At 39.2% G+C, this 26,928-nt stretch overlaps 1 protein-coding gene across 4 annotated transcripts; it reads right to left on the bottom strand.

The window, feature by feature from the left end:
• Positions 1-680: 680 nt before the first annotated feature.
• On the bottom strand, positions 681-25,993 carry LOC103762558 (dolichyl-phosphate beta-glucosyltransferase). 4 transcript variants are annotated; one of them, XM_018071373.2, is made up of 11 exons: positions 25,804-25,993; positions 25,452-25,548; positions 20,153-20,324; positions 19,266-19,312; positions 18,525-18,593; positions 17,211-17,303; positions 15,565-15,678; positions 14,226-14,285; positions 11,187-11,338; positions 3,161-3,246; positions 1,847-1,959 (listed from the first exon to the last, which is right to left on the bottom strand). In XM_018071373.2, the coding sequence occupies exons 3-11, from the start codon at positions 20,289-20,291 to the stop codon at positions 1,847-1,849; spliced, it is 873 nt and encodes a 290-aa protein (XP_017926862.2). In that variant the 5' UTR covers positions 20,292-20,324; positions 25,452-25,548; positions 25,804-25,993. The 4 variants fall into 4 exon arrangements, with proteins under 4 accessions (XP_017926860.2, XP_017926863.1, XP_017926862.2 ...); XM_018071371.2 differs by lacking the exons at positions 25,452-25,548; positions 25,804-25,993 and adding an exon at positions 20,921-20,959 and having other exon boundaries at positions 681-1,959; XM_018071372.2 differs by lacking the exons at positions 25,452-25,548; positions 25,804-25,993 and adding an exon at positions 22,053-22,183.
• Positions 25,994-26,928: the final 935 nt, after the last annotated feature.

Consider the following 26,928-nt stretch of genomic DNA (forward strand, 5'->3'; position numbering starts at 1 on the left):
AGAATATGCACAAATGGCCATAAAATAAACACAAGAAGTTCTACCTCAACATGAGGAAGAACTTCTTTACACTGAGTGTGGCAGAGCACTGGAACAGGTTGCCCAAGGAGGTCAGAGAGAGTCTCTGGAGATATTCAAAAAACACCCGGATACATTTCTGTGTAATATGCTGTAGGCAACCCTGCGCTGGCAGGGGGATTGGACTAGATGATCTCCAGAGGTCCCTTCCAGAGGTCCCTATCCTGTGATTTTGTGAAATTAATTTAAAAAAATATAATAAATTTAGCACCCTCCTTCCAACCTTTGGCATACATTTCAAAAGCAGAATTTCTTTAAAGACATCACCAGATGTTTACTTATCATGTAAAAAATAATGCATGGCCTAAGCCTCATAATTTGAAAGAGGCTTTCTTTCATTAAATTTTTAAACATGCTCAATTCTAAGGTAAGACGTAAGGAAAATTTTGGGAATCTGCTTTTGAAAACTGGTTGGCAACTTCAATTATGAGCAGAGTTACTACTGTTCAGGTTTGACCACAGAAACACCTTACAAAAACTGAGAAGCTGGTACTTTATTATAGTGGTGGCACTGAGGAGTGCTATTACTGATTCTGCAGAAGTGACACAGATGTATCTGGACTAGGCAAGAGAATAAAGCCTGCAAAATCAAACTGATCATGTATTTGTTGAGAATTTATTCCAGCACTTCATAGAAAACTGAGGTAACCCTAACAGGAGCAAAACTGAAGTCCATATTACAAAAAGAATAAGAAAAATCACCAGTGAATTTACATGTGAAAGTACAACCATATACCATTCATTCTTTACATCTGTTCAAATTTGTACATGTTTCTGAAAGACAGATTGGCTTTGTTTGTTGGCAATCCACAACTATTTTAAAAGCACAAATGAAACTATGTTACTGTACTGTAACACAGTATTACATTACTATGAAAGACTCAAGACCCCTCCCTCCCTCTCTGATCTCATCTGAAGTGTGACATCATCAGATTGGCATTGCTAATGCACAGCCCCTCCCCCAGTGTATAGTGGGTCCCATTTTTGCATGCTCTGAACTAGCTTTCCATACCCTCTTCACTTCAGACCTGTATATGTTAAGGACTCCTAGCCTTGAGTAGGCAGGAATAATTAGTACACACAAACAAAACACATTTATAAAAGACAACATTTTAAAACTAAATGTGCTTGCTCTTGGACCTTCTACAGTCTGGACATGATCTGCAGTTTGATCTCAGAAAACTATTTCAGCTTCAGACAAAAACATTTGGAATGTCAAGAGACTACTGAAAGTCCTGAGAACAACCTTAGGAACATTACTGTTATAACTCAGTAAAATCCATTAATGTTTCCCATAACATTGAATCTAAACATGCATTAGTGCAAACCATGAATAATAATTCCAAACTGCAATATGGTCTAAAATTTCCAGATATCACAGAAACAAATGTTTGTGGTCATTCACAACACAACACTGCACAATGTAGAATAGAGTGCCTCTTTTTAATATGTATATGAAAATTCCAGAAGTGTGATGAGACAAAAGCAGATATATTTATTTGAATTAATTTATAAGACATGTTAAAGCTACTATTTAATAAAATAAAAACCTGATTACCAGGTAAGAAAATCTTTTTTTAAATGCTTTCTCTTTTCAAAATGTACAAATTCCCTGCTGGAAATCTTACAAAACACATATATGCTGCAAAAATGAAACATACAAGAGCAACAATGAAGAATTACCTCAGTTTTCATCACCACTTCACTTGATTGAAACTGTTCTAATGTTCCATTAAGTATAATAATATATTTGGAAAATGTAAATAACCTAATTACATTTTCTTCTTTCAAGCTGCCAGGCACCAGTCATATATCGTAGTCGTATAAAAAGAAGATCCCTGCCCATCTGCAGCCAGCTCCAAAAGGGAACTAACTTAGAACCTGTGATTAATGAAGAAGAAAATCAGAAGGACATTGTTAGAAAAAAATGAGCATTGGCAAGACACACACTTAAGCAGTCTTGAAACTCTGCATTCTCAGCATGTTCAGTCCCACAACTTAGATCTTAATAAAAATTTATATTTTGAAAGTTATTGCTTTATAATAATTACACTACACCATAGGTGGGAGACTAGTTTGCAAGCAGCACAGTAATTCCATGTATGTGATAAGATGCACAGTCTTCTCCATAACAAGGCTTTGTTCAAATAAATAGGAACCTGAACACCAATAATTAGGCAAATGATCTTTTTATTGACTTTGGAGAAGAACATCACCACCTTGTCTTACAGCAGTAATATGAATGTGCCAATCTTCAGGCAAGTAAGGACCCCACGCCACGAAACCAAGCCTTCTTCCATCTTTGCTAACGTTTGTGATAGGTGCAATGTATGTGTGGAACTGCACTGAAAGGAAGCATTTCTTTTCTAGCAAAGCTGGCTCAGGATGTTCTCTACTTGCACCCTTCATCATCACTGCAGTTCATTGTACTATTTGTTGTTCAGGAGTTGTGTTGAGGGGAAGAGATTGAGGTTAAGAAAAGATAAAAACTTGAAAAGGTAAAAAAAATGGAGGAACTGCATTTGATGGGAAGGAAGTGAGTAGAAGCAAGCAGTACCTCTTAAGCTGGCTCTGCTATGACGAAATATGCATGGAGCTATACTTTCCAGTAACCCAGTGTCAGAGACCTCCCTATGGGTCTGAAAGAACATCACATCTTAAGGGGAGATGGTGCCTTAGAGGAGGCCTTAATACCTGAGAAATTTGGAAGGCAAGACACAGTGAAATGAAGTTGAATCAATAAGCCATGATGGTCAGACCTCCTGCACAGCATTTTCCAGTGGCTCTATTTTTATTAACACATTACAGCAAGAAGACATGCCAAAGTAGTGTTTTGTCCTTGCAGTATAACTACCTACTTTTGCCTCCAGTGGGAGTGCAGAGTTTCTCTCTCTTGTTACCCCTTCACCTACTATTCCTGTAAAAAGCCATGGAAGAAGGCTGGCAAGGACATGAAATTCAAAATTTGTATGGAAAGAGGCTGTGAGTTATCAAAACTGCGTAAAAAATGGGCACACCCTTGACTACTTTATTCTGGATTGACGTGTAAGGAATCTTACAAGAATATAAAGAATTTGCCTACCTTCTATTTCAGTCCAGTTGACAGCAACTTCTGCTATAGGTATTTTCAAGCGCTGGGCTATATAAAGAAGTTCCACATCAAATGCCCTGAAGAAGAACAGGAAATAGAAAATACAGTCACACTTATTTCCAGAAGAAAGACAGTGGCAATGTTAATTAAATCCCTTGCCTGATTTAATTGGTATCAAGCGCATAACTGAACTAATTGTTCAGTTATGCAGTTGATACCAGTGCTCTAGAGGTCAGATGCAAAAGGAAGGGAAATTTATTTCCCTGACTACACATCTCAGAACACAGCCAGTATACAATACTACAACAGTAACAACAATGCTTCACTGCATCCTGTTTTTGAAGTATAAGGTCATGCTGTGTCCAGACCACTGCTTGCTTTTCATTCTGGTCACTATCATGATTTAAACATTTTTAAAGACCATGAAGACCAAGCAGTCAAACGTACAGCATCACTCCACATCTCTGAGGGTTTCATCCAAGGGGACAACAATGTGCTGTGGCTTTACATGGATCTGATGGTTTCTCCTGGTACTTTCTAAGTCAAGAAACTCAAGGCAGCAGCACAGAAGCGAGAAATGATCTAAGTTACTGTGCATAACAGAACCTGAACAAGTTTTACTTTATCCAGTGACCATTTAAAGCACAACACGGAAACCCTCTTGAGACACTTATGTTTTTTGCTGGCACAATTTTTTGCAGGTTGTGCAGCAAAATGAACTGGAGAAGTGATCCTGCTCTAAGTCAGCTGCCCTTTTCTGCTCTCTTTGTCCAAAATATACCTCAATCCTCTCAGTTCTCTGCAGAGGATTGTTTGTGTGTTTCATCCTTGAAGCCACATGCTCAAATGGACCTTGTGGACCTGAAGCACTGAAGCTTTTGATGTTAGACAAGTAGTTTGGCAGTTTGTAATGCTCGTGTAAAAATCAGCATATGAAACTGCCAGTAGTTACTACTGACAAGGGTGAATGCAAATCACAATTATGAAGATTCTGGTGATTTCTGTTAAATTTCTTAGATTTATTGATTGCTAGGTCTTTTTTTTTGTAGTCTTCAAATGCCACTAGGGATGTTCTTCCTTAAATGAGTTTTAATAACTGGAATTTAGGCTAAACAGGCCCCTATTCCCCCCAATAAGCAGCTTTTTAAAAATACTAGTCTGTATTGGAAGAAACCTGTCAATGGCCTTTCACATGTAATTTCTACTAGATTCAAAACATATCCAAATACAGAGGTTTTGGTTCTTTTCCCCCATAAGACTAAGGTTAAGGAACTGGAAACATTTTAGCCAAGCTGTTGGTAAGATTCCCAGTTTGAAGTCAGTGGAGCAGATGTTCAAGGCCAGCTTACAGAGGGGTCTTGAAAACACGCCTGTGAGGCAGTCAAGTTCAATTCAATATTAGTCCACATTTTCTCTCAGTAACTTCATAAGTTCAGATTCTCCTTAAATTCTCATTGCTAAGTACAAGACAGTTTTCTTTTGAAATGAAAAAAATCTTTTGCTACTGGAGAAAATGTATGCAATAAAACCCCCACATTATTCATTCATGCTGCAAGAGTTGCTTGAATTCAAGTCATTGGTAATTCCATTTAACATTACAGAAAGGGTAGAAAGAGACAGACAGGTGATCAAGAGCAGGCAAAAAGACATACTTTAGCAGGTTGGTAGCCAAGTTCAGAAGTTATTTCCTTCTACTTCAAGCCACCCTTTCCTTTTTAGCAGTGTATTTCTGTAAAACTATTAATGAATGCAACAACAGCAGTCAACTTTAAATATGCCCTTGGGTATGACATACACATGTAGGTTCCCATTGAAGTGCAGACCACGGCATGCTGGCTTGCTGGTGAAATCACGGGCAAACAGGCATCGACCTGAACTTGTGCTCTCCATGTACATTACAGGAGAACTACTGATATCACTGGACAGCATTAAAATATGCAAAGATAACAGATGTTATCTACAGAGACTACACTTACTGTGTATGGAGAGTTTAGAGCTACTTTCTAAATCTGATTTTGATCATGACACAGGCCTTTTAATTGTCACCAAAACAGTTACAGGAATAGTTTTTTCTTCCTCAGTGACCTGAATCTGCTCCAAGCAGCCTTGCCATTTCACTGCTTTCTTTAAATGGGGGTTGAATATTATTTTATTAATTACACCGCAGTCTCTTTTATTGAAGTTATATTAATTTTTTTGCTGACATTTTACATTTGTAAGCCAAAAACCCCATGTATTCACCTCTGAATGCTTATGAATCGTGTATTAAGACTAAATCTAATTTTGTAATACTTACTACTTAGATGATTAAAAATCTTAGAAGACACAGAATAATTGTCTGCTGAATTAGACTATATGAGTTCCTCTAAAAGTATTACTACATAAAGTATTAGCCTAGTGAACTAGTAGTTATTTGCAACGATTCCTGTGGACAACTGATTACTGCAATGTCAGTATATACATCACAAAAAACCAACATTAAATAGCTCTGTGAACTACAGTGCTCAAAGTAAAAGATTAAAAGCACAGAAATTAATCAGGTTGAACACTAATATTGTTACATGTGCTTGCCCTTTGTGTAACAGTGAACATATCCTGAAATTAAAAAAAAAAACTAATCAAAGTTGAAGGGAGAATGACTTTAATAGAATATTACTGGATATCTTCTTTCTTCCCTTTCTCCCACCACCTTTCAGTATACCAGAATAGTTAATCAGGGAATACAGACCACAGTGTGTTCAATACAGCGTTACACCTACATTGTTGACCACCAGATCCAGATGGTATAGAAGAACCATATAGAAGCTTCCACAGCCAGGATTTAAGGGTGAATATGTTACATGAAGCCTGTCCTAGAGGAGATCACAGCCACATCAGTGGATGAGTTGGTCAGTGTGATTAGCCAGGAAGCCATTTGTGACTAGTTAACATGTGACAAAACCACTCTTTGAAACAGCAAGGTATTACTCACACCATGTACTTCATCCTGCTGCAGAGACTCAAAGTAGGTGCCTCTTGGAGGGGAGACACAGAGCTCAGAATACCTAAGTTTGGGTCCAGCTTGAATGAATTCAGGCTCCAATCTAAGTTTAGATCCAAAAAATTTAGACACATAAAAATACATGGTGTGAACAATTTCCCCATCTATTTCTAACAGTGGTTCCATTATGTGTTAGTTAACACTAATATGTAATGTAAAATAAAGAAAAATTTCTCCAGGTAGTTGTGTTTTGGTTAAGTTACCATTTAAGACGATGCTGGCTAAAATTAATTTGAACATCAAGTTGGTAGGTGTTTAATTAATTTAGTCCTTTGAAACTGAACCCTTAAAATGCTTGAGCTTACAAAATAACTATCCTGAAAAATTATTCTGTATTTTAAAATTGCACTAGGACTCTTTTTTTTTTTCCTGGTCCTATATTATGTGTTTCAAAAAACAAATTCAGACCTTCAGTTATAAAGTTTTAACTGGAATTCAGGACTTTTGTACACCCAAGATATGTTTTTCCAGTAAATTCTTACTGGGTAGAGAAAACTTCCAGTGGTCAAAGAGCTCTAAGAACGAAACTGGATGTCAAGTGGGTTAGTCTGCCAGCACTGCTCTAGTTAAAACTGTGGCTTTTGAAAGTCCACATATGTCTGCCAGGAGCAGGACTTTTTACAAGACAAAAGAGACAAAGTCAAAATAGCAAAATGCTTTTGTGTTGATTATACATTAATAAACAAATCTACTTGCCATGCACAAAGCCAGGAAAAAAATTCATTCCACTGCTTGTGTTAGTCTACAATGCCAAAGAAGTAGGGAAAAAAACCTTGTGGCAAGCTAATTTTTCTGTAATTTTTATATAGTGACTCACATCTACAGATAAGCGACAAACTGGAGAAACAAATGCTAATTTTTTATATTGATCTTTCCAGTTTTAAAAGTGAAACAGCATGGCTTGTTCAGCACACAAGGCAACTTTTACAGACAAAAGTAATAGCAACAATTGGATCTAATCAGTGATCTGCTGGCTTGGGTAATATCATAAATTGCCACTTCACAAAAGTTTGTTGATCAAATTAGGACTAGAACTATGTTTTGAATTTCCCCTCCTTTTATCATTATTCCAGGTAGGACAGTAATCGCTGCTATGTCTAGTTCTCCTAAGGATGGACATTTTCTGTCTGGAAGGAAATTTTTTTTGTTGTTGTTGTTGTCAGAAGAAAGCAATGATCAAATTTAGGATAGGAAAATTCTGCCAGTGAGACCATTTAATTTTCTAGTATTTCTCCTGTGCATCAAAATTTAACACAGTTACATTTCTCAGGTCAAGACTGTAGATGCAGAACTAGACTTTCTTTTGTAGCCTGAACTGAGTAAATACAACTGTCTCTGTTATGTTTTTATAATATTTCTTTTAATTTTAAGTTTTAAATTAAAAAATGTGCTCCATTCATTTCTGAAAAACAGATTAATAGTGTAATCAGATTCAGAACCTAAACCACAAAGCATATGCTCTCTGCTCAAAAGGTTGTTCTCATTTCAAACTAATACCAAAACATTGCTATTTAGAAAAGTAAATTTCAAGAATGTTTGGTTTGTATTCATTTATACACAGCCAGCTCTCCAAAGGACAGTTAAACAAAAAGACAATGAGAACACTCACAAAAAAAAGATAGTTTAGGTTTTAAGCATTACTTTTTAATATTGAATATATAAACAGTTTGCAGTATCTATTAATTTTCAAATGCTTTCTAAACTTTAATACACTAGGAAATATGTTGGTCTCTTTTTAAAAAGTGTTACAGGATCCTTATTGCCATAATGATCAAAGTGTATTTTTCCTTGTATACTTCAGTTGCTTTCAAAATTTCCTAAACAGAAGCAGCTGTAAATCAAATTCATCACAGAAGAAAATTCACCAAGAAGAAAAATGTGGTCTGTTTTCTAGTACTTTTAACACTAAAGAGATGATTTTCCCATCAATGTCCACTGGAATGGAAAAAGCATGAAGAAAGCATAAAAAAGTGAAGGTCTAAACAGGTAGGAATTACTAAATAGCCAATTTTATAGTGATTTTATGTTAACATCATGAGTAAACATGTTTTGCATGAATTTTAGTCTAAATAATTGTTATGCGCTCACACAAGAATTCACCTAGCACAGAAGTACCCCAAAAAGTACAAGCCTGACAAAACTTGAGCAGACAGGACAGATGACCTGGTTTTTGCAGAAGTCTCATGTTCATTCCCTTCAAAGCTCACCACATTGCTCCAGTGCAGCAGATGGGGAGTCCTTGACAGATTCAAGGACCAGGATGCTCTCAGATGGTTTTTATTCAATTAAATGCTGCTTGTTTGTTGAATATTCTCTAGCACTGTCCTCCATTATGCACTGACCATCCTGATCTGAACTCTTCTTTCAATACCTAAGAGAGCTGCACTTCATTTGTGGGATTTTAAGACTCAAAGAAAATCAAACAATTTCTTCACATGTTGAATAGCCCCAGTGCAGAGATGCAGAGGCTGTAACAAACCCAGATTTCAGAGCCTCTTATCCAGTATCAAGACAGTGGTTTCTCTGCAACCCCTTGCTGATGGTCTCAGTATCAATGAGCTGCTCTGTGACACAGCTGGGGACCCCACGCTGTTCCAGGTTCCAGCAGAAATACAATACCGACAACTATTTCTTACTTTTATGTTTGCACACTTGTGGTATATACAGAACCATTATGGCACACTATCTAATCACTTTTTATTTTCCTTTTTACACACATGTTATGCAATGGAAACGTATCAGGGGCCAGATTTGTTTAAAATAAAAGCTTTCCATTATTGGGCTATTTCTGGTTCTTACATAATTACATAAAAAAGAATCTAATGGAAGTTCTATGGGATGACTATTTGATATCCCTACATAATTTCCACCTACAATTATCCCACTTGTTTGTACAACACTGACATTTCACTTAGGACTATCAATTCCTTTAATTTACCCACTCTTTTCATATACTTATACTTCCCCGTGTCCCAGTTTATTTCCAGATCTTATAAATATTAACCGGGAAAGAGACAGTACTCTGTTTTGTGCACTGACAAGTTACACATGCAAAATGACTAGCTGTGAAGCTGGTAAGTAACTTTTGAGTCCTTACTGTAGTTTTTTTTTTTCTTCAGCAGTGGGTTTCTCTCCTCTAAGAGGGTTTAAGTTTCCACAAAACTCACCAAAGCTTTTGATCTTGAAACCTCTACTGTTCTGCCAGATTTGGTTAAAATCAGCCAATAAATATGAAAATGAAGGCAGGGAAACACAGAAACTGTTGACAGACAGATGAAGATAAAAACAGACAATATATTTCCTGTTTTAGTGGAAAATTAAACCAAACTAAAAAAACCCAAACCAACTATTGTTGCAAATTTGTGACTTGGAATTATCTGAATAGCTTCTTTACTAGAAGAATTTGACAAATTTGACAAATTCTTTCCTTGACAAACAAAACAAACATACTTCATCATTAAGTAGTACATTTTTGATAAATAAGAAAATGCACAGAGGATTAGTTTTTGCATTACTGTAAATAACAAAGCTAGAACAGAAGGCAAATTTTATAGCAGTACATACAAGGCACAATGAATTAAGATATGAAGATCTGGTTTGTTAAACATCAGTAATATAATTACTATAAAATAAGTTAGCAATATCCTTTTTCATTGCCTCTATTCCCAGATAATGGGGTATAGCACAATTATTTTTATTCTTTCATTCCTTCAGTGTTAGAGAATTGAAGTGGCAGAAGAAAGCTTATTAAGATTTTTTCTGTAGAAAACACTTTATATAACCAGTAAGTGCAATTACAATCAGAATCTTCAGTTTAAAAAAGAATAAAATTTAAGATTGCATTTTTACAGCTTAAACTGATTATCCTCATTTATTTCTTTCAGTTTTCTTCTTGAAGAGCTTAATTTATTAAAGTGAAGTTAAATAGGGCAATTTTGGGATGTGCACTTCTGGACCTCACATATGTGTTTAACCATGTATTTAGAAAATCCCTGTATGTGAAATTTACAGAACTTTACAGATCAAGTTTGGGTTTGGAGGTAGCAGCACAAACCATACTTCTGGCTCAGTTACGGTTTCCTTTAGAGTGATAAGCAAACCACTCCAGTAGAAAAGTGATTTTCTGAACATTGACTGCTCACATTTACAGATTCCATACAACAGAAAGTCTATGTTCCACACTTGTGTGCCCAAACACTACCTTTGCAATTTCATTCTGGAGGAGCAGTGTAGCTCAACTATCTCTGCCAAACCTCAGCCTAAAACTAGATGTATTGGAATTGACTAGCTACTGTAGGATTGCACACATTTTTGTACAGGAACACTGTTCAGTAATTCTGTTCCCTGCCAGCAAGCAGTAGCCCACGAGAGATCTTCTTGAATGAAGACAACAGTTTGAAAATATTTGATTATACATAATTAAACTATCCTTTTAAGCAACAGTTGGGGTGCAGGAAATTTACAGAAACTGTAGTAATTGTATGGAAACAGTGCTTTAGTCCCATAACAGTATCATGACTGTATCACTCTCATAAGGGAACTGTTCTAGCTAAATTACAACAAAAGTTCTAAAGTAATTCAAAGACTATGAATCATCTTCTGTTGTCTTAGACATGATATCTATCAGTAGTCCTCTTATCAAATATTTTAGCAAGAAAATAAGTAAAGAATATGCATTTGCTTTCACTTGAGTCTTGAGCAATTACAAACATAAGATATTGATTCTAGGTAAAATGTTCTGCTTAAGCAGTACTGGATTGTAAAGAATATAGAATTTCTAGCAATTACCAGGATATTTGAACATAACAAGAAATCTAAGCTGCCATGCAAGCAGTACCACAACTGGTTAAACTGAGCAGCTAGGATTTATACACAGACATAACATGTTTCATAGTAGCTGCAATACTAAAATTATTTTTTCAAAACCACATTCAATTATAAAAAAAACCCCAACAACAAAAAAAAGGAACAATTTACCAGCGTTCTATATGAAGAGTTGAGAAAGTCCGCAAGGCAGCTTCTCTGGTTAGAAGTTTAAATCCGCACTGTGTGTCCCTGATCTCTTTGACACAGAGAAACCAAACAAGGAAGTGGAAGCCGTACATAAGGAGAGTTCGAAAGTAAGAGCGCTGTGGACAAAATGCAGTAAGTTAGATGGTTTCATTTAAGTGATGACTGAAGTGCTTGAACAGAGCTGTCTTACAGGACAATAATTCTGTTTTGTGACAGCTTTCAAAGTTTGTAAACTGTTTTTGGTTTGCACTGGAACAAAAACAGAACCTATCAATTGTTACAGTGAAACAAAACTACAGCTGAAAGACTTGCCAGCCAAGTGCCCTCTAGGATAGGAAAGTCCAAGTTCTTTTTTCTTCTTCCCCCAATTCACAGCAGCTTTTCACTTGGAATAATGCTTTATTAAGTAAAGCAGGAACCTGCACCTGGATTTCAAATAATGAGTGGGTCAGTCACAGCATCTTCTGCATGATTCTTTGGGAATTCCCCAAGGAAAAGTAGAGTGAAGGAGGAAGAGGATGGTATGTTACATGCTCTACTTCACTGGACACTTTTAAGCTATTTTTTCCCTCTGTCTAGTCCTCTTGTTTTTCTAAAAATTGGCTGCACAGATGCAACAAATTCAAAAGTTACCAGGACAGACAATGGACAATAAGCCGGCAGGACTCCATAAAGTGCTACCCTTAAGAATACATATTTAAACTAAACAGGTTCCAGCTGCTAATCCAACAAAAAAACTGAAAAAGTTTTTTATTATTAAAAAACCCAAATGTGAGCATCTCTTGTTATTTGCCATCCACTTCTTTCATTCAAGACTGAATGATCGCCACAGTTTGCACACACCATGTTAAGGCACTTAAGAGAACACAACTGAAGAATGCAACTTTTTGCAGTACACAAGTAAAAATGAAGCCTACAGTAAAGGGTACTGTGCAAGATAATATTTCATTTTATATTTTCAGCAATGTTACACAGTCATCTCTTTTGTTCTTTTGCTTTCACAGATATATTTTATGTTCCTGGTAAATGTTCTCCCAGCCTGCTCTTTGGTTACACTTTTGTTCTTGACGCAATAATCATATGGATAAGTTTGTCCATGGACTCCAGAGGTTGGAGTCTGGATTTGCAGAGGTCGCTCTCAGTCTTTTATTCAAGACAGTTCCTAAACAACCAGAACTCTGATCTACAAATCACTTCTGAACTCACTGCTGGCCTTAAGCTCAATTTAAGCGATTGTATCTAAGACTGCAAGCCAAATATCATATAAAATCTTTAGGAGCCATCAATTTAACTGGTAAGCATCTCTGGGTGAAAAGAGATGCCTTCAAACCTAACAGTTTAGAACCTCATTTGAAAAATGAGAAGATGTTCAGCTTATTATGTAGCAGCCTTTGACTTAAATTAAAATCCATAGCTTGTGCCTTTCAAAAAGTGCTCCAGTCCCAGGTTAATGGTGAATCTGGTGTGGCTTCTTTGGCTCTTTTGGCTCTGCAGCCAAGAACACAAGGTTGCCACTAATGTCAGAAGGGAAGCGCTAAGAGGCTGCATGATTGTCAGACAGTGACAAAAGACTTCACAAAGAGGAGTTCCTGGATTATGATTATCACTCCTAAGACTATTTATGCATGTAATATGTTGGATTAACTAAAGTACATTAACAATTCTGGAGGCAGAACAGAATTCTTGATGTCTTCAGACTGAATTTAAGGTGAAATTCTGGTCTCAATAAATCCCATACAGCTGCTTATCACAGCTTCATTCTACTGTTTTAGATGCCACTAAGTCCAGAGGGAAATCCCAACATCTAAAAGATTGTTCTGCAACTTTTTTATACCTATTGCACTATACAATAGGTATTTTCTTCCCACTTTAGTAGTCTTTCTGTGTCAGACTAGGGATAGCTGCATGACAAAACAAAATGGACTACATATTTTAAACAAATCAGTACTACGTAACCACTTGGTGATTCCTTTATTGAAGCCAGAAATATGGGGAGAAACAGGAAACAAAGGATGAAAACATCCTAAAAACTGTACTTTTGTATTAAAAGATAAAAGTCCTGTTCCAATTCCTTTCCCCTATGTAGCAAAACCTTCAAAGATGAAAAGAAATACAAATGCAGTAAAGAAAGTTTATCTACATTCAGAACCTGACCATAAAATGAAGCATTTTTTCTGGGCTCAAATTTCTGAACATTATCAGTGTAACCTGTTTGGAACTTTTGTAACTATTTTAGTAGTTGTGTATACATTTTAGAATTATTTCAAGTATTAAAAATTAGTATAAACAAAGCTTACTCTTGAAAACATTCAACATGATGAGCACATCCAATGATGCTGAAAACATGAGCCCAGCAATGCGTCTGTTGCAATACAAGTCCCATATCTGTACTTTGCCAACTACTCTCTGCCAAGACATCAGAAAACCAGATGCAAGATAAGGTCATGTGCCTATGCATCACTGTTTATTCCACAAGAGCCACACACAGAACAGTATGGTCTGTGTGTTCAAAACTCAAAAATTTTACAATGAGTAATACAGAAAAATTACACCAGTTTCCCACGAATTGAGATACTCTTCAAACAGTCGGCTGCTAATTATCCCTAACTCACTTTAAACAAGTTTCAAGATCTGCAGGTCAAGCTCTTGCACTGGAAGGGAATCAGTAATAATGAACTCATCAGTTTCCTCCACTCTAGTCCCAGTACTGGTTACTAGTTACAAACTTTGTCAGGGTTTAGAAGCTCTGCTCGTGACATGCTCTCAACTCAAAAAATTAAATCTATAAATTGGAACACTAACTTAAACCAGTAAAAAGTGCCTGAAATGTAGAACACATCTTATGTATATGACAGAGCACATCCTACACTTATGACAATCTTTTCCTTATTTTCAGCTTCCATTCTTTTACAAATATTGATTACTTAATTGCAAAATCTGTAGAGCAGAAACAAACAATGGAAGTATTTGTGTAATAGTACACAGCAGGAAATGGAAACAAACCTTTGCTACCGAGTCCTTCTCCAGATGAGCTCTAGAACCACAGGAAATAGCCATCTGGTTCTGTACAAGAATATAAAATAAAGAGTTATTACTTAAACTAGTATTTTTGGAATCAGTGGAATCTTGTGTTGAGAACCATATAATAAAAAACTTCAAAACAGTATACTTTTAGGCTTCCTCTAGCTGCACCTCTTTTACTCCTGAATTCTGAGCCTAAATCAGTCTTCTCTACAGTTAACAGATAATCTAAAGTTTATTACAATTTGCATATGGTGTGTACAAATTGCTTCAATTTATTCAGGTTTGGTTTAGCTTACATTGTTTATTGTATGTATACAGTGTACGTGCTTAACAGCACAGATAAGCATGCAGCATTCCTAGGAACTGAATGTTTTCTTTAAATATTGTGCAATGAAAGGGTAACAGAATAAAGTACTTGTTGCACTGATGTATCTTCAAACAAATAAAATGACATAGTGTTAGGCAAAAATATAACCTCAAATTAAATCAAGGCGATGAAAACAAAAGGTTTAGCATTATTCTCATGCTACTATTTCTCACATGAAATCTCTCAAATATACTATTTGAGAGTGTGGGACTGATGCTGGAGAAGCAGCAGCTGCTGCTGCCCTGGCAGCAAAGACCATCAGAGTCACACTGCTGCCTGTTGGCTCCTGCAGTTGTTCTTCTGCAGTCACAGACCATGATCCTTTCCACAGGCACATCCCTTGCAGCTCTGGCTGGAAGGCTGCATATCACTTCTGGCCTTTGGGAAACTAGCTACAAGTACCTCACTCACCTGTGTTTAAGCAAAAAATAAACCTCAGTTCTTTCAAATTAAGCTCCCAAAAGAGAATGACTATGCAGGAAGGTGTTCTTGTTCCACAGGTTTTTGAATTTTTACTTACAATAAAAGCTCTTCCAAATACTGTCATTTAACTAAGGACCCTGAGAACACAAAACCTCTTTAAAAGAGGGTGAAATTAAGATGTATCCTTAAAGGTATACAGGATGACATCAGACAAAATGGAACTACAAAACAGATAACAAAGAAAACTAAGTAGGTAACACATGGTATTTATACAGAACAGAACAGCTTCAAAGAACTTAAAAGAAGGATAAATAAAACATTCTGTACTGCAGAGGATGCAAAGGAGTTAAGAACTCTGTGGAAGCTCCTTCATACAGCCCATTCTTGATGCTTCTAAGTTTACACGTAGGTCTTCAGACTTACATCTACATCTTCAACTAGACCTCAAAAAACTCAAGTTGAAGAGAATTACAAAGGTCAATCTCTGTGCATGTGTATTAAACTAAAGCCATGAGAATTTATACTCACAGGCCATGGCTGGAGATTTTTTAGACCTTCTTCTACTTTTTCAATATCTGCAAATTTTGTAGCTCCATCTGCATCAGCCATAAGAATTTTTTTCCCCCGAGAACTAAAGACACCCTGCAAAGAAAACAGTCAATAAAAATCAACACTTTTGAAACCAGTATTTGTCACAAGCTAGGTGCAAAAGACTCAAAAAACCTAATGTAGTAAGAAGAACACTGATATCTTACAGATTCAACACAACAGGTGAGTCTTAATATTCTGCTACTAACAATTTACCAATTTATATTATAATAACATCTAGAGAATTCACACACTGCACAGTGTCCAGTGACAGACAATGCATGAACACAAAAGGCTAACAATCCCCCTGAAGAGAAGGTTGCAAACTAAAAGCTTTACAACCCAAAATCTGAAAGTCAACAAGTTCCTACAGTCAGCTGTAGAGGGGAGCACAAGAAGCAGTGATTAGCAGCTGCCACTACACTGGATGGCTTTTCTTTGTCATTTGAGCTATGGAAAGGAGGATGCAGTGCTAGTTTTTCCCAACATTGTTTCAAGAGAATTCATGAGCTATCTCTCAAAACTAATTTAAGATTCAGTTTTAAGTCACAGTATCACTACAAAACATTTGTGATGCACAGGTCTCACAGACAGTTTTGCCATTTTGAAATTTGTCAGACAAATTTCAAAATTTTTGAAGGGGTCCAGACAGGAAAACAATTAGCAGCGGGTTTGACCAAAGTACGCAACCAAGGAGGTGCGAGTTTGGAAAACCCTGTCAAGGAAGTATTGTATACACATCCACTCTACACTCTGCATTGCAAGAGTGTATCACACAGAGAATTTTCTCCTTCTCTTGAAATAAGTATATAGCTTACAAAAGTTCCAGGTGTTCTAATATAATGTTCTCTCCTTTTCCTATATTTACTCATTTTTCATAAAAAAATAAAATTGACGTATTAAAGACAGAGCTTAAAACACAGAAAAAGACAAGTCACTGATAACCCACAGATGATACCTCCCTTTTTCATAAAAGTAATCTTAGGAAAAAATATTCCTTCTAAATGTGTAACAGCTATTTTATTTTTAGGACATGATGATTTCAGGATAATGTCTGTGTGAAAGCATCAATTGTGCTGTTTCTGCTATTGAGTGTGGGTGATAACAGTGGGCTTCAGTACACACAAACTTTGCTGGATGAGAATGCTTCTTTATTAGCCATTTTAAAAAACACATCTATGACCTGGAAAGCAAAGTTTGCAAATTTGGCTCTATTTTGTCTACAAAACCTTAGCTTTTATCTGTAACAGTCTGGTTGGGTGTTTTTTATTTGGTTGGTTTTTATAAACACAAGCCTACTCCTAAGTGGAACTAACATAAATACGAAATTCAAGTATTTTTTTCTCTTTGAAATCTCATATAAAAAATTGTCTTCACTACTGATCTTCCTGGCAAGACAATACTGTTTCCAAGATCTCAAATAAGCTTATTTTGAAAAACAGGTTTTGCTTTAATTTATAGAATCTGTACTCAATTTTCTCATGATCATTTTGTTAATGCATTGAATTCAAAATGTCAATCAGCACAGCTCTGTCTTCTGCATATTTGGTAGTTCAAACAGAGAAGGAGATAAAAGTATCAATTACCATCCTGACTGCTCCTCCTTTCCCTCGATTTTTTACCAAAGAAAGCACTCGCACTTTGTCGCTTCCATATTTCTTGCAGTACTGCATTGCAACCTGATAGACACACAAAAAACCAGCATAAAACAAACCGAGGAATCAAGGTAGAAGTTTACATTTGCTCACCCTTTAAAAGAAAATAAGTTAACAGCACAGAGCTATAACCACTTCAGTCGGCACAAATACATTGCCAGTGTTCGCTGGAGTCTGTTCGGGAAAATAAAAACCAATTCAAAGTCAAAACAAGAAGACTGAAGAAACCAGTCATGTTCAAAAGAACAGGATACTCCAAACCCCATCCTCCCATCTCTAAAAAACTCAATCCTAATTTAACTTATACTATTACAGACCTTTCATATTAATACCAACAGTCAATAAAAGAAATATAATTTTCTACTACAGCCCCTTATTTATCACTTGTCTTGCTGCTATTTGTGGTTTTAAACAAAAATTCACATTGATCTAAAATCCCACTCACACTGCAAGGATCTGCAGATTTTATTCCATGCTGTGAGGAAGACAAAGCATGAGTTTTCTCCTCCTAATTTTTTCTAAAGGTTGTCTTGAGTCCTTGTGAGTCCAGAGGCCCACAGCCATTGTATGCTCAGTTAAAGGAGATGCCAGAAGGAATGCGCAGTAGTAAAAAATACTTAACGGACGAGCTTAAGGAAAGTAAATCAAAAAGCAGTACGCATTTTAGTAGCTACCTCAAACATCTTCCAAGCAGTAATAGTAAGAAAAGCCCTCAAGTTAGCAAGCCTTCCTTTCCAGTGACGTACATCAAAGTCAAACCAGAAGAATACAAAACTATTTTGAAAATACTACTACTGGCACAGGGATTTTTAAATAAACAATGCCATGAAGGGTGTGAGGAAGAACTATGTCAGATGTTCTGCCAATCACAGTATGAACTGAGTATTTTAAAAGACTTTTTAGCTTTCTAAAGTTCATATTCACATCATCACTATGCATATATAGAGTATTTCATAAGAAATTTCTTGACGTTAGGATTAGAATTCTGAGAATTGCAGCTGCAGGAAAATGGCTGTCACAGTCACCAATCAAGAAAACCAGAATTTGCAAAAGAATTATGTGTATTCATATGCATATGTGACATCCGTGATGCATACAGAATGACAGAAAGTACTCAGAAATAAGAAATTCACTTGTCAACTATTCAAGTACCAAAATATAAATTGCAAAAAATTGTTATATTCCACAAATGTAGCAAAAAAAACAACACCCCCGATGCTTGGGAAGGCACTTCATTTTTCTTACCTTTGTAGTTTGATCTTTACTACCATCATTAACCACTATCACTTCATAAGTGAATGAAGGATCTCGTTTCTTGAAAATAAAAACAGAAATAATACATTTAATCCAATTTCTTAAGTAGGCAGTAGGTCTTTCAAACATCATTATTCTTTTCACTCTAGCAGGTTTTAAATTATTTATGGTTGTCAATGGACACTAACATGATATAGTAAATTTGTTCACATGGCATAATTAAAGAATTTTGCTATATTTGATGAACATACCATTACATTGGGTTGCCATGCTACCATCCAGAAATCAAAAATCAATTCAGTTGTAAAAGACGGAACACTCAGAACATCATCACTGTTAAGAAAACCCAAACAGAACAACATCCACAAACTTTCACAATGGGCTTCTTACCCAGAGAACAAACCAAAATGAAGAACAGATACTTAAGAAACTTGTTGGAACAAACTAGGATTTAGTTTAGAAAGTTAAATGTATGGCTAATCCTTAGCTTTGTCTTGGAAGGGTAACATTCACATGAAGATATCTTCATCCCATAGCAGTATATTAAATGTTTACTTAATTTAAAAATACTTTTTGGCACTTGATCTAAAAATAACTAAGAGACCTAAGTGATACTTCTAAGTGGCCAAGTATTACTGCTTAATGTACACCAACATAACAAAGTGACTATATCACTAACTTATTATACATAATACGCACACCAAAAAAATATTGAATGCAAAAAGAAAATACCTGTCTTTTTTCTAGATAATCCAAAGCTTCATCCATCATAAGAGGTACTAGAGAAAAGGCGGAGGAGGTCAGGTTAGTAGATTACAACAGGCAAAGCACCAAAAGCAATTGCACAAGCAAGCTGAGAACAACCACAAAGCAAAGCTGAGCAAATCGACTCTTTCATACAACACTACCTTCAGCAAACAAGCTTAGCAGCTGCAACTCTAAGTGCTGTCCTTTCTGAGTGCAAAAAGAACACTGAAGAAAATCACATACATGATAAAAGACAGGATAAAAACATTTCTTCTGAGGAACCAACTTTTCATTTTGAAATTTGTAATTCTCTACACAAGATTAAAAGAAAAAGAAATCATTCTTCATGTTCGACCCTGAAAACCAGCACTGACTTTATCTATTTAAGCAAGCTGACAGCTTCTGTACTACCATGTTTGATTATTTCTATAACATCTGAAAGCCTTTCCTCAGTATCAGGTACTCGTATCTATCGCCAAGTCAAACGCAAACGTGTGAGATCATACTTTCTCTGCTCATCTGAAGTTACTGCTGTTTAAAGAGTGGGAAGCTCTCAAATCAGTTTTAAAAGTCTTTTTTTACTTCTTGCCTTGCAGTATTTACAGAGGCAATGAACAACCATTCTTCTGGGGTTCACTAAAATAGAGAGGATTCTTGTAAGTGCCCCATGCTATTTTTAGCAGCAGAAATCAAGTTACACAATGCCTTAATTTTGAAATTCAATGTACTTGGACTGTTTTCTGGAAACTGTGTCCAAAATCTGATCCATAATCTGGCCTGCCAGAATCTACCCCAAACATAACTGACCTCTGCATTATTACAGTAACAACAGATAGATTTTCTTCTTTTCCTCAAAACAAGAAAAATCTTACACCGGTCTTCCTCATTGTATGAAGGCACAACAACAGAGAGTTCCCTTGTAGGGGGATCATGTACACTTGGTAGAGGTTCTTTCCTGCCTTCAGCGTTTACGAAGAATTTCTCTTCTTCGTGTCGGTGAAGGGCTGGCATTTTTTTGGCAGTTACATGAGCAATTGCACAAATCTGTGATGAAAAAGAAATAAAAAAAATTGTTGAGCATTCTCTTAGAAGTTGACCGAGCTGCTGAATGTGCTACAAAGGGCAACCAACTGTTTTTCCATAATGCGGTGGGTCAATGGTGTGGAACTTCATCCACTGACTGAATCACAGAGGACCAAAATCGTCTCATGCCATTTGGTTACTCCTAGTCTGACCACTGTCAGCATCACTGGCTTGTTGCTATTTTCGACTGCAAAGCACGCAGATGCCTCCAAAGTCGTGGTCCAAGCCCCCACCGCCTGTTCCCAAGTAATCCAGAGCACACATGCTGGTGCTGCCTCTGATCCCACCCTGCCCCACTGAAATCAATGGCATGGCTCGTGACCAGCCAGCCACAGGTGCTTGCAAAACAGAGGCTCTGATGGCGTTATGAATGGCGAAAATGAAGCCATAGAACTTGCGGTTTGGAGCACTTAATTTGGTGACACCACGAACAGAATCACAGAATCAATTAGGTTGGAAAAGACCTCTGAGATCATCGAGTCCAACATCGAGACCAAACACCATCATGTTAATCAGACCACGGCACTGAGTGCCACGTCCAGTCTTTCCTTAAACACCTCCAGGGACGGTGGCTCCACCATCTCCCGGGGCGGGAGGCATACGTGGCACTGCGGACAGGCAGCAGAATTCCGCCTTCTAGGGTGCCCAACTTCTGCAACTTGCCGGGTATTTCAGCCACGCAGAGACACAGCGACATCCCAAATGGTTACCGCGAACGGGCGTTACCAGGACACTTCCCAAGGCGTCTTTACCCCCTCCGCAGGTCCCCGGGACGCCTTGCTCGCCCCAACTGCCCGCACGACCGGCGCAGCCCGCCGGCTGCTGCCGGACGGCTCCCGGCTGCCACCCGCGCATGCTTCCAACGCCCGGGCCAGCCCTGCCTGGGCCCGCGCATGCCCCCCCGGGACCCCCCGGCACGGACAGATTCCCGCGGACAGCGCCCCGGCTCTGCACCGCGGGGGCGGCCAGCCGCGACGCGCCCCCGCCACGGAGGCCCCCGGGCCCGCCGTGCCCGCGCTTGCCAGCGAGCTCTCACCAGGCACCGAGAGAGGGGCCGGCGAGGCGCCAGCCTCAGCGCCGCCGCGGCCGGGGCAGGGAACAGGGGCAGGGACCAGGGACAGGCGGCACCGGCAGCCGCCCATCGGCGCGCGCGCGGGACCCGGTCGCGCGGCGGCACGCGAGGCGGAAGCGCCGAGATCGCCGGGAGCCGCTGGCGCCCCCCGTCGCGGCCGGGCCCCCGCCAGCGCCGCGCCCCGACCGCCGCCCGTCGCCGGTCCGCCGCAGAGCCCGCCGGGCGGGCCCGTCCGCCAGGGGGCGCTCACATCCGGGCGGCGGCGGGTGCCGCATGGCCGGCCGCCTGCAAGTAGGCGCCCGGGCCTGCGGCTGCGGTCCCGCTCTCCCCGCTCCGGGCGTTCCGCTCGAGCGGCCTGGCGGCTGCGGCTTCCCGCCTCCTCCCGCTCCGGGCGTTCCGCGCTCGATCGCGGCAGCGCCGCCGGGCGCCCACGGGGCCGCCCGCTCCCCGCGCACCGCGCGCGCGGGGGGAGCGGGCTCGGCGCGGCCCCCGGAATGGGGTCGGTGCTGAGGAGGCTGCGGAGCCCCGATGTGTGCGGGGGGGTACTGAGCGAGCACGGGTTGTCCAGCCGGGAAAAGGCTCGGCAAAGCGCGGAACTCGGTGTGGCCTGAAGGTACCTGGTGTTACAGAATCGCAGAGTATCGCGAGTTGGATCCACAGGGATCACAGAGTCCAAGTCCTGGCCCTGCGCAGGACACCCAAGAGTCACACCACGTGCCTGAGAGCCTTGTCCAAACCTTCTTGGACTCTGTCAGGCTTGGTGCTGTGACAACTTCCGTGGGGAGCCTTTTTCAGCCCCCAACCGCCAAAGGGTGAAGAACCTTTTCCTGATATCCACACACAGCTGATAGCATTACAAGGAGGTTAAAACTAGGGAATTCACTGGCTTCTCATTTGTAACGTCTATTGTTTTAGAATAATAAAATGAATTGGGTCAGAGGGGGTCTTCACAGGTTGTCTCATTCCAACCCCACTGCCGTGGGCAGGGACACCTTCCACACCTGGAGTATTGTGTCCAATGCCACGCAGTGTATAGAAATTCCTGAAGGGAGGGTGTGGGAAAGACAAAGCCAGGTTCTATTCATTAATAACCATTGACAGAACATGAGTCAATGGGCACAAGCTGAAACACAGGAGGTTCCCTCTGAACATGATGAAACACTTTTTTACTGTGAGAGTGATGGAGCACTGGCACAGGTTGGCCAGAGAAGTTGTGAAGTTTCCTTCCTTGGAGATAATCAAAAGCCATCTGGGTACAGTTCTGGGCAACCAGCTCTAGGTGGTCCTCCTTGAGTTAGGGGTGTTGAACCGGAAGAGCTTCAGCTGTCCCAGCCTCAGCCATTCTGTGTGATTAACTGTTTAATATAGAGATTCCATCCCACTCTGGATTTGAGACATTGCTTAGGCTCTGTTTAGTATAAAATAATGGAAAATTAACACTTTGTGAAGGTAGGTGTTAATTAATGCTCTTTGAATGAAAAATAGATTTTATTGAACGGTACTTTTCCTCTGCAGGTTCAATTGATACATTGACCTCTTCATGTGTCCCTGCATCACACAAAGAGCTGATGTGTCACAGTGCATGGGGTTAGACTTTAAAAAGCAGCATTTTTGAACAGAGTAGCTAAGGACTTATGTTTTTGTTACTATTGCTATTAAATGGCAATCCGAGGTTTTAAAATTCAGCTTTAAGTTCTAGTTTTTCTTGTTGAGCAAAGTTGGCTTATAGTTTAGATCCTATAGATTTCCCATTGATTTTGCTCTATTTTTAACTTAAATGGTTCAAAAATAACAGTATTTAATCTCTCAGAGATATGCATCGTGATGTATAACAGTTTATACTGGATGTCAAACACCCCATAAATCCATTTTTTTAACTATTCCCAGACTGGGTGATATTAGAGTTCTCTGACAAGAAACTGAGAACTACTTTGGTGAACTTACCATTGGAAATGAGTTTTGCGTTAAGGTGTCTGGTAGAGATCAGTGCAGCCTACATCCTGTGCCAGTTTTTGTGTAACTACAAAATAAGTGACTGCATCCTTCAAATGGCAGTTTAGTGGCATTTTCCTGCAATACGTGGATGTCACAAATCTAGGAAACTTCAGGCATAAAGCTGCATTTTCAATAGACATAAACTCTTGATTATGTGGAATCTCCCGTATTTTTTTACTTTTTAATTTTTTTAAAATTGGTGCACTTTGGTAAGAAAACAGGTAAGCCTGGGCACTAAATCCATCTACAAGTATTTTGTAAGACTACAGTAAAAATTAATGTTATGTGTATTTTGCAGTAATGGTAATGGAGCATACAAACATGTCTGCATGCCTTTTCCTTTCACAAGCACATTACTCGTTGTTGATCCAACTGCTGAAGATGATGATTTAGCAACTGGAACAGTAACCATTGTCTGATGAAGAAGGCAGACTCTGTTCTGTCCATAAACCAGGTACTTCCAAATTTATTACAAAGAAACCTATGGAGATGATAACGTTTAGGTCAAGAAAAGACTGTGTACCTCCTTTGTTTTGTAAGATTGGGGTGCTTTATAGTAACAGAGCATCTGCTCAAATACTCATTAAATTACTTTCTCTTGAAATTAGTTTTTAAGATGGTGGCATGACTGAAATTCAAGAAGAAGTCACAGCTTGACCTCATACAACAGAGGACAGATTTTCAGCATGTTTCCTGTTACAGCTCTAGTTTGTTTCCATTACCTTTGCCTGAGGCTGGAGCTGGGAAAGCTGCATGTTCCCCAGGTGAAAGGTGTTAGTCATAAAAATTACTGTATTAATACTCTTATTCAGAAATCACATTTAGAGATACATAACTGAAGTATAAGTAGAAAATCAAATTGTTTCCTTTAGTTTTTAGGTGGAAGTCCTCTTACAGAAGCCAAGCTTCAGGACTATATCACCAGAGCAATTACAAGACACAAAGAAGTAAAGAAGCTGATTGACAAAGTAATAAAAAGTACAGTGCCCAAGTGAACAAAATGAGAGATCTTTTCAAAAATGGATTTGTAAAAATTGTATTTGTTACAGTGTTCACAAACCTTTTATACTAAATAAACAATTACCAATACTACCTTTACAAAGGAAGTCCGGGGAAGCAATGCATTAATTTCAGGGGCAGGTGGATAAAGCCCCTAGGAATGTATTGTAACAAGCTCTAATATTCAGTAAAGCTTAGAAACATAGACATTTGTGTTATTTCCTCAGTTTAAACCATCCCTATCAGCTGTTCATGAAAGCAAATACCTTTACTTGAATGTCAAGGAACAGAAGGCACATGAGCCACATCCACTTCAAGGTAGCATCAGTTATTTCACTGATAGTGAATATTTCATATTTCATTATAATAGAATTCAAGGAAGAAAAACATTACACAACAACAAAGTAACAACAAAGAAATATACAACAAAACCACTCAGGCTTTTCACCATTAATGTACAATGTACCTAACACAAAATTTCTTACCTGTTCCTGAAAAAAACACCTACTTTAAGTGCTATTACTTGTTAGAATCCATCACTACAGAATATGTAAATTTTCAAGTGTCTAGGTGTTTTTATGAAAATGTCTAACACTCGTGCTTTCTATTTAAGTCTAGTGGATAACTGCATGATTTCAGATATTCAATTCACTGACTGCTTAACATTAGGTAACAATCCAAATCAATATTAGCATCAGTCAACAGAATACTACGTGGAAGCAGGATTTATATGCACCCAACTGTCTACCATCAGTTGTGACTGAAATCCCACCATTAGCTTTATATAACAATTCCTATGATGCACTGGCCAGTGTCTAAGTGTTTAGAAGCATTCACAGGCTATGAAGGAACACATCCCTGGAAAAAGGAATGTCAGAGCTCAAAGTGACATACAAAATAATTTTTTTAAAGAAAATGCGAAACGCTTTTCAATGTGAAATGTGATAGTATTCTCCTCATCAGCCAGGATGCTGATGAGGAGCAAAAGAATCTGAAAATATATTATCCGAATCATAACTTACCACTGTAGTTGAAACCACGTGACCAAATGGCAAAAGAAGTACTCAGGAGTTTGGTGCAGCAGGCAAAGAATCATATTTTATGATCACACTTGGGATACTGAAAAAAAAAAAATCAAGAAGAAAAAATATCACTAAGAAACTAAATGGGTATTTATTTAAATGCAACATTTTTGGCAGCCAATTGTACTTAAAACTCATCTGCATAGTATCCTTTCCTCCAAAAGTAGAAACAAAAGAGTTGCATTCACTGCTAGTGCAGAGGTTCTCATTCTAATGACTACTACTACTCTTCATAATCATTTTACGTCAGTTATATTAAATAGTAAAGTAATAAGCATATAAGTGATCTTACATAGCCAAGTACTCTTCTCTATTGCAGCAGCCTGCCGAGACATCCCAAATATCACATCCTCAGACGCACAGAAGGCTAAAACATTTAATGACAATCAGTCAGAGCGTTTAGCACACCCCATCAGTTCTTCTGTTTTGCTTTCGAGAAGGTGTTATTCCCAGCCAACACCTCCACTACCGGTGTCTTCCAGCACTGTTCTGCGATGTTAGTTCAACACTGACTCACAGCAAGCGTCTGCCGGGGCGGAGAGTGACCGCCGGAGCCACCGAGGGCAGCGGCCGGCCAGGAAGGGCCGGGCCGGCACCAACCGAGGGCGCAGGACAGGGCCCGTCCCGCCCCCTCCCAACCGCCCCCTCCGCGCGGTCGGGGGAGGGCCATACCGGGGACCCCCGCGCCCAACGCCCGAAGCGGCCGCTACTGTCGGCCTGTCCCGCGGAGCTCCCTGCACATGGGCCCCGCTGCCCGCCCCACCACCTCACCCGCCGCTTTCCCAGCCGCTTTCCGGACAGGGCCTGGAGCGCGCCATGGAGAGCGGGCGGGCAGGGCGGTGGACGGGGAGAGATTGGCGGCGTTGTTTGGTGAGGTGGGAGTCTGGAGGGTTCAGTGGTTAAAAAAGAGCCAGGAGAGTTCTTCAAGGCAAAGATTTAATGCCGTTGTGAACGTCAGGATAGGTCTCCATGTGTCTCAAGGGTGCTGTAAAGATATTTGATGGTTTTTGGTGTGTGACTCCCGGCCAGCAGCACGTTGGGAAAATTGGTTTTTCTTGAGAGCAGAGAGGACTCAGAGTATCCTGAACTGGAAGGAACCTACTGGAATCATCAAGTCAAGTTCCTGGCCCTGCACAGGACAACCCCAAAAAACACACCATGTGTCTGAGAACATTGTCCAGGCACTTATTGAACTCTGTCAGCTTGGTGTCTTGACCATTTCCCTGGGGAGCCTGTTCCAGTGCCTGACCACCCTCTGGGTGAAGAACCTTACCATAAAATCCAACCTAAACCTCCTAAGACACAGCTTCATGCCATTTCTTTCGGTCCTGCTGCTAGTCACCTGAGAGAAGTCCCTTCATTTCCCCTTACGAGGAACTTGTAGACTGCAATGAGGTCTCCTCTAAGTCTCCTCCAG

Source organism: Manacus vitellinus, unplaced genomic scaffold (assembly GCF_001715985.3).
Source record: "Manacus vitellinus isolate BGI_N305 unplaced genomic scaffold, ASM171598v3 scaffold_2_pilon, whole genome shotgun sequence".
In the NCBI taxonomy this organism is placed as follows: domain Eukaryota; kingdom Metazoa; phylum Chordata; class Aves; order Passeriformes; family Pipridae; genus Manacus; species Manacus vitellinus.